Source organism: Oncorhynchus masou, chromosome 8 (assembly GCF_036934945.1).
Source record: "Oncorhynchus masou masou isolate Uvic2021 chromosome 8, UVic_Omas_1.1, whole genome shotgun sequence".
In the NCBI taxonomy this organism is placed as follows: Eukaryota; Metazoa; Chordata; class Actinopteri; order Salmoniformes; family Salmonidae; genus Oncorhynchus; species Oncorhynchus masou.
The window spans coordinates 6,517,855-6,527,166 of NC_088219.1; the positions used below are offsets into that span (position 1 = coordinate 6,517,855).

The window sequence follows — 9,312 nt, forward strand, 5'->3', positions numbered from 1 at the left end:
TATGGGGAGGCAGGGAGACAGGCGGGGAGGCAGGGAGATAGGGAAGGAGGCAGGGAGACAGGGAAGGAGGCAGGGAGACAGGGAAGGAGGCAGGGAGACAGGCGGGGAGGCAGGGAGACAGGGAATGAGGCAGGGAGACAGGGAAGGAGGCAGGGAGACAGGGAAGGAGGCAGGGAGACAGGGAAGGAGGCAGGGAGACAGGGAAGGAGGCAGGAGACAGGCGGGGAGGCAGGGAGACAGGCAGGGTGACAGGCAGGGAGACAGGCAAGGAGACAGACCGGGAGACAGGCGGGGAGGCAGGCAGGGAGACTGGCAGGGAGACAGGCAGGGAGACAGGCGGGGAGGCAGGGATACAGGCAAGGAGGCAGGGAGACAGGCGGGGAGACAGGCAGGGAGACAGGCAGGGAGGCAGGCAGGGAGGCAGGGAGACAGGAGGGGAGGCAGGGAGACAGGCGGGGAGACAGGAGGGGAGGCAGGGAGACAGGCGGGGAGACAGGCAGGGAGGCAGGCAGGGAGACAGGAGGGGAGGCAGGGAGACAGGCAAGGGAGGCAGGCAGGAAGGCAGGGAGACAGGCGGGGAGACAGGCAGGGAGGCAGGCAGGGAGACAGGAGGGGAGGCAGGGAGACAGGAGGGGAGGCAGGGAGACAGGCAAGGGAGGCAGGCAGGGAGGCAGGGAGACAGGCAGGGAGACAGGGAGACAGGCAGGGAGACAGGCAGGGAGACAGGGAGACAGGCAGGGAGGCAGGGAGACAGGGAGACAGGCAGGGAGACAGGGAGACAGGCAGGGAGACAGGGAGACAGGCAGGGAGACAGGGAGACAGGCAGGGAGGCAGGGAGACAGGGAGACAGGCAGGGAGACAGGGAGACAGGCAGGGAGACAGGGAGACAGGCAGGGAGACAGGGAGACAGGCGGGGAGGCAGGGAGACAGGCAGGGAGACAGGGAGACAGGCAGGGAGACAGGGAGACAGGCGGGGAGGCAGGGAGACAGGCAGGGAGACAGGGAGACAGGCAGGGAGACAGGCAAGGAGACAGGAGGGGAGGCAGGGAGACAGGCAGGGAGACAGGGAGACAGGGAGACAGGCAGGGAGACAGGGAGGGAGACAGGGAGACAGGCAGGGAGACAGGGAGACAGGCAAGGAGACAGGAGGGGAGGCAGGGAGACAGGCAGGGAGACAGGGAGACAGGCAGGGAGACAGGGAGACAGGCAGGGAGACAGGGAGACAGGCAGGGAGACAGGGAGACAGGCAAGGAGACAGGAGGGGAGGCAGGGAGACAGGCAGGGAGACAGGGAGACAGGCAGGGAGACAGGGAGACAGGGAGACAGGCAGGGAGACAGGGAGACAGGGAGACAGGCAAGGAGACAGGAGGGGAGGCAGGGAGACAGGCAGGGAGACAGGCAAGGAGACAGGAGGGGAGGCAGGGAGACAGGCAGGGAGACAGGAGGGGAGGCAGGGAGACAGGCAGGGAGACAGGCAGGGAGACAGGCAAGGAGACAGGAGGGGAGGCAGGGAGACAGGCAGGGTGACAGGCAGGGAGACAGGCAAGGAGAAAGGGAGACAGGAGGGGAGGCAGGGAGGCAGGGAGACAGGCAGGGAGACAGGCAGGGAGACAGGCAAGGAGACAGGAGGGGAGGCAGGGAGACAGGCAGGGAGACAGGCAGGGAGACAGGCAAGGAGACAGGCAGGGAGACAGGCAGGGAGACAGGCAGGGAGGATGCTAAGCTACAGGACTGTTTCACAGACTGATTTTGAAACTGGCTCAAATTAAGTCGTTCACCCTTATTCTTTCACACATACTGTATGTTTCAATGAACAATGGACATATCTCAGGTCCTGAGAGGGCAATGCTCAACAAGCAGACAATGGGAATTCATTCATTATTGTAATGTCCAGTTGCTGTACATGGTAAGGTATTGAGTCAATACAACTCAATACCGCAGTGTCATTGTGTCCTTGCTATGATGCTGAGGCGGGACCAAGTCATTTGCGTCATAAGCAACACACTGGGCAGAGACATCAGTTTAACATATAGTTTTGATTGACTCAACCACATGTCAATCAAAACTATATGTTAAACTGATGTCTCTGCCCAGTGTGTTGCTTATGACGCAAATGACTTGGTCCCGCCTCAGCATCATAGCAAGGACACAATGACACTGCAGTAAACTAACTTGAATTCAACTTCATTTCGCCGTGTCATTGGATTTAGGTTCAAAGTTGGATGGAAAGAAAATACGAAATGTATTTAAAAGGAACACTATTGGCTGATCGATCGTTTGAGATGCAAAAAAAGACATATTTCTTAAACCTCGGATTTCAATAGGGATATTTTCATTATGCTAATTAGATTTTCACGGGAGCACGGACGTTGTAGGTCAAGGGTTAAACAGGTAACATTCACTGGCCAGAAGGATTACCAGGATCTGGAATCAGAGCCTGACCAGCTGGCAGTCTGTAATACCTACATGTTTCAAGCAGACCACCATAGTCCCTGTACTCAAGAACGCCAAGGCAACCTGTCTAAATCTGTAGCCATGACATGTTTTGAAAAGCTGGTCGTGGCTCACAACACCACCATCATCCCAGAGACCCTGGACCCACACCAATTCACATACCGCCCCAACAGATCCACAGATGATCTCTATTACACTCCACACTATGGACAGTGTTGTCTATCGGTTGTCTATGGACAGTGTTGTCAATCAGTTGTCTATGAACAGTGTTGTCAATCAGTTGTCTATGGACAGTGTTGTCAATCAGTTGTCTATGGACAGTGTTGTCAATCAGTTGTCTATGGACAGTGTTGTCAATCAGTTGTCTATGGACAGTGTTGTCAATCAGTTGTCTATGGACAGTGTTGTCAATCAGTTGTCTATGGACAGTGTTGTCAATCAGTTGTCTATGGACAGTGTTGTCAATCAGTTGTCTATGGACAGTGTTGTCAATCAGTTGTCTATGGACAGTGTTGTCAATCAGTTGTCTATGGACAGTGTTGTCTATGGACAGTGTTGTCTATGGACATTGTTGTCTGTCTGTTGATGTTATTATAAAATGGCGCTGGATGGGAAGGCTACAGTTTTACGGGCGACTAACCAATTGTGCTATTTTGTTAGTTTTTTCTCATTGTTTGTAGCTTGTTTCTGCCCCCGTCTCTTTTGACAGAAAAGAGCTTCTAGATATCAGAACAGCGATTACTCACCTCGAACTCGACACAGATAGTTTCTTTAATGGGTCTGACGCGAAGGGTAGACTGCTGATACCGGACCAGGCCCAAATCCCCGTCATTCACATGAAGAGAACACGCCGATACAGGGGACCCAGGTCCGGGTGCCTTGTGAGAATTCGTCGGCGAGTGGGTAACCCACCTCTACCATCTGTCCTATTGGCCAACGTGCAATCACTGGAGAATAAACTGGATGAGCTCCATTCAAGACTATCCCATACAAACGGGACATTAAAACCTGTAATATCTTATGTTTCACTGAGTCGTGGCTGAACGACAAAACAGATAATATACAGTTGGTTTTCTGCCGAATCGAGGTCGAAAAGGCTCCTTAACAGCTTCTGTCCCGATGCCATGAGACGGCTGAACAGCTAATGAAATGGCTTTTCAGACTATTTACATTGACCCCCACCACAAACGTATTTTACACTGCTGCTACTTGCTGTTTCATATCTATGCAGAGTCACAGTATCCCTACCTACATGTACATATTACCTCTAACCTGTACCCCATAGTCACTGTATCCCTACCTACATGTACATATTACCTCTAACCTGTACCCCATAGTCACTGTACCCCTACCTACATGTACATATTACCCAGACTACCCTGTACCCCCATAGTCACTGTACCCCTACCTACATGTACATATTACCTCTAACCTGTAACCCATAGTCACTGTACCCCTACCTACATGTACATATTACCCAGACTACCCTGTACCCCCATAGTCACTGTACCCCTACCTACATGTACATATTACCTCTAACCTGTACCCCATAGTCACTGTACCCCTACCTACATGTAAATATTACCCAGACTACCCTGTACCCCCATAGTCACTGTATCCCTACCTACATGTACATATTACCTCTAACCTGTACCCCATAGTCACTGTACCCCTACCTACATGTACATATTACCCAGACTACCCTGTACCCCCATAGTCACTGTACCCCTACCTACATGTACATATTACCTCTAACCTGTACCCCATAGTCACTGTACCCCTACCTACATGTACATATTACCCAGACTACCCTGTACCCCCATAGTCACTGTACCCCTACCTACATGTACATATTACCTCTAACCTGTACCCCATAGTCACTGTACCCCTACCTACATGTACATATTACCCAGACTAACCTGTACCCCCATAGTCACTGTACCCCTACCTACATGTACATATTACCCAGACTGCCCTGTACCCCCATTAGTCACTGTACCCCTACCTACATGTACATATTACCCAGACTAACCTGTACCCCTATAGTCACTGTACCCCTACCTACATGTACATATTACCCAGACTGCCCTGTACCCCCATTAGTCACTGTACCCCTACCTACATGTACATATTACCCAGACTACCCTGTACCCCTACCTACATGTACATATTACCCAGACTGCCCTGTACCCCCATTAGTCACTGTACCCCTACCTACATGTACATATTACCCAGACTAACCTGTACCCCTATAGTCACTGTACCCCTACCTACATGTACATATTACCCAGACTGCCCTGTACCCCATAGTCACTGTACCCCTACCTACATGTACATATTACCCAGACTACCCTGTACCCCATAGTCACTGTACCCCTACCTACATCTACATATTCCCCAGACTACCCTGTACCCCTACCTACATGTACATATTACCTCTAACCTGTACCCACATAGTCACTGTACCCCTACCTACATCTACATATTACCCAGACTACCCTGTACCCCTACCTACATGTACATATTACCTCTAACCTGTACCCCATAGTCACTGTACTCCTACCTACATGTACATATTACCCAGACTGCCCTGTACCCCCATAGTCACTGTACCCCTACCTACATGTGCATATTACCCAGACCACCCTGTACTCCTACCTACATGTACATATTACCTCTAACCTGTACCCCATAGTCACTGTACCCCTACCTACATGTACATATTACCCAGACTAACCTGTACCCCCATAGTCACTGTACCCCTACCTACATGTACATATTACCCAGACTACCCTGTACCCCCAAAGTCACTGTACCCCTCCCTCATGTACATATTACCCAGACTGCCCTGTACCCCTACCTACATGTACATATTACCCAGACTACCCTGTACCCCCAAAGTCACTGTACCCCTCCCTCATGTACATATTACCCAGACTAACCTGTACCCCCATAGTCACTGTACTCCTACCTACATGTACATATTACCCAGACTACCCTGTACCCCTACCTACATGTACATATTACCTCTAACCTGTACCCCATAGTCACTGTACCCCTACCTACGTGTACATATTACCCAGACTACCCTGTACTCCTACCTACATGTACATATTACCTCTAACCTGTACCCCCATAGTCACTGTACCCCTACCTACATGTACATATTACCCAGACTACCCTGTACCCCTACCTACATGTACATATTACCTCAACTACCCTGTACCCCATAGTCACTGTACCCCTACCTACATGTAGATATTACCTCTAACCTGTACCCCCATAATCACTGTACCCCTACCTACATGTAGATATTACCCAGACTACCCTGTAATCCTACCTACATCTACATATTACCCAGACTAACCTGTACCCCATAGTCACTGTACCCCTACCTAAATCTACATATTACCCAGACTACCCTGTACTCCTACCTACATGTACATATTACCCAGACTAACCTGTACCCCCATAGTCACTGTACCCCTACCTACATGTACATATTACCCAGACTGCCCTGTACCCCCATTAGTCACTGTACCCATACCTACATGTACATATTACCCAGACTAACCTGTACCCCCATAGTCACTGTACCCCTACCTACATGTACATATTACCCAAACTAACCTGTACCCCCATAGTCACTGTACCACTACCTACATGTACATATTACCTCTAACCTGTACCCACATAATCACTGTACCCCTACCTACATGTACATATTACCCAGACTACCCTGTACCCCCATAGTCACTGTACCCCTACCTACATCTACATATTACCTCAACTACCCTGTACCCCATAGTCACTGTACCCCTACCTACATCTACATATTACCCAGACTACCCTGTACTCCTACCTACATCTACATATTACCTCAACTACCCTGTACCCCATAGTCACTGTACCCCTACCTACATCTACATATTACCCAGACTACCCTGTACTCCTACGTCTGCTAAATGACTTAAATGTAAATGTAAATGTACCTACATCTACATATTACCTCAACTACCCTGTACCCCATAGTCACTGTACCCCTACCTACATGTACATATTACCCAGACTAACCTGTACCCCATAGTCACTGTACCCCTACCTACATGTACATATTACCCAGACTACCCTGTACCCCTACCTACATGTACATATTACCCAGACTAACCTGTACCCCTATAGTCACTGTACTCCTACCTACATCTACTACCCTGTACTCCTGCACACTGACTCGGTACCGGTTCCCCTGTGTTCTTTAGTTTATTTAGTAAATATTTTCTTAACTCTTATTTATTTTCTTAAAACTGCATTGTTGGTTAAGGGCTAGTAAGTAAGCATTTCACGGTAAGGTCTACCTGTTGTATGACAAATATAATTTGATTTGTTACGAAAGAGTATGAATGATTGTAAAGGTTTCATTGTACTTCTCCATCCACGTTACAGTATCATACAAATGAGATTTCCTGTCTATAATTATTTAAAATGATTTTTGCTAGGCAAGTCAGTTCAGAACAAATTATTATTTTCAATGATGGCCTAGAAACAGTGGGTTAACCGCCTTGTTCAGGGGAAGAACCACATATTTTTACCTTGTCAGCTCTGTGATTTGCTCCAACAACCTTTTGGTTACAAGTCCAACACTCTAACCACTAGGCCACCTCTGCAGTCTAACCACTAGGCTACCTGCCACCTCTACTCTCTAACCACTAGGCTACCTGCCACCTCTACGCTCTAACCACTAGTCTACCTGCCACCTCTACACTCTAACCACTAGGCTACCTGCCGCCTCTACACTCTAACCACTAGGCTACCTGCCTCCTCTACACTCTAACCACTAGGCTACCTACCACCTCTACGCTCTAACCACTAGGCTACCTGCCACCTCTACGCTCTAACCACTAGGCTACCTGCCACCTCTACACTCTAACCACTAGGCTACCTGCCGCCTCTACACTCTAACCACTAGGCTACCTGCCTCCTCTACACTCTAACCACTAGGCTACCTGCCGTCTCTACACTCTAACCACTAGGCTACCTGCCGCCTCTACACTCTAACCACTAGGCTACCTGCCACCTCTACACTCTAACCACGAGGCTACCTGCCGCCTCTACACTCTAATCACTAGGCTACATGCCTCCTCTACACTCTAACCACTAGGCTACCTGCCTCCTCTAAACTCTAACCACTAGGCTACCTGCCGCCTCCATGTTTAATGTTTTTGTTGTTGTTGTTGTTGTTGTTGTTGTTGTTGTGTGTTCCAGGAGGTGTTGAGGAACCTGGTGAAGCGATATGTAGCAGCCATGATCAGAGACGCTAAAACAGAGGAGGGGCTGACTGAGGAGAACTTTAAGGTGAGGACTGGGTTTGACCTGGAGACTGTCTCTTCTCTCTGCTTGTACGGGAACTGAATCAGAACACCTTGAGCTTAGGCTCAAGTCACTTTACAGTCAAATAACCATTCTGTTCATTTCGCTGTTGTTTTTCCTGGCTTTCTGTCATATAATACCTCTCTTGTCTCCCTGTCCCTTTGTTCTAGGAGCTGAAGCAGGACATCTCTAGTTTCCGTTACGAGGTGATGGGGATGATGAAGACAGGTAAACCTGGTCTGGGAGGTCCGGGGGTGTTGTTGGGGGGTTCAGGGGGTCTGGGGTTGGTGGAGGGCAGTCCTGCCTAGCCTATGCCGACCGGTCCCTTAAGGTCCCCACCACCCCCCACATCCATTGGCCAGCTGAAGAACAACAAGAAGACACTGTTCACCGTAACCGCCTCCATCATCCAGCAGGGCGGCGCCACAGCCTCCTCTCCTCGGCTCCCAGACGCACTTGCCTTCAACGGGCTGAGGTTGGCTAACGGCCTGGCCCCCTGCCCTCCGATGGTGGTGTCTCTGCAAGCTCCAGAGACAAGCAGGGTCAGAGGAAAGACTTTCCCAGGGACATCACTGATTTTGGGTTGTTCCAGAAACGCCAAAGGGGTGGAGCTACTGGGGTTGGGAATATATACTCTGTGTCCGAGGAGATGGGGGAGACAGGGGAATCGGACGGGGAGGGACGGAAGGGGGAGGCAGGGGAATCGGACGGGGAGGGAGGGAAGGGGGAGGCAGGGGGTGAGGAGGGCAAGGGACTGTTGGAGGATAGAGAGAAGGAGGAAGAGGAGGAGGATGGAGTGAAGGAGGAAGAGGCCAATACAGGGACAGGGAAAGAGAGGGAAGGGGTGGAGGAGGAGGAGGAGGAGGAGGAGGAGGAAGAGGAGGAGAGGGAGAGTTTCCTCCATCAGGAGTCAGGTGCTGATGGGGTTGCATCAGGGTCGTCTAAAGGGCGTGGCGAGGAGGAGAGACTTAGGTATGGGAGAGAGATGGAATAGTGGAAGAGACAGCAGAGATATGCGTCACTGCTGGATAGCGAGAGCGACAATCGGAGTGAGGTTTCTGTGAGGTGTTATAATCACTCGTTGGACTGTAATGGACATTTACAGGAAAAGGTTCTGTCACCAAGAAAGTCCAGTGTCAGACAATTTCAGTGTGAAGACCAAAAAGTTTTGGAATCAAGACATTTAAACAGAATTCCTTCCTTTCCTTGCATTGGGATTGGGATGCAAACCTATACAAGGCTTGGATATCTACTGTATATGACAAGGCTTGGATATCTACTGTATATGACAAGGCTTGGACATGTACAGTTTGTGACAAGTCTTGAATATCTACTGTACATGACAAGGCTTGGATATCTACTGTACATGACAAGGCTTGGATATCTACTGTACATGACAAGGCATGGATATCTACTGTACATGACAAGGCTTGGATATCTACTGTATATGACAAGGCTTGAATATCTACTGTACATGACAAGGCTTGGATA

At 49.9% G+C, this 9,312-nt stretch overlaps 1 protein-coding gene across 1 annotated transcript in view; it reads left to right on the plus strand.

Moving 5' to 3' along the window:
• The window catches only part of LOC135543712 (short transient receptor potential channel 4-like), a 130,713-nt gene extending 121,898 nt beyond the window's left edge, over positions 1 to 8,815 (plus strand). Inside the window, 3 exon segments of the mRNA XM_064971079.1 lie at positions 7,717 to 7,806; positions 7,992 to 8,316; positions 8,319 to 8,815. Coding sequence (XP_064827151.1) covers positions 7,717 to 7,806; positions 7,992 to 8,316; positions 8,319 to 8,815 — 912 coding nt within the window.
• Positions 8,816 to 9,312: the final 497 nt, after the last annotated feature.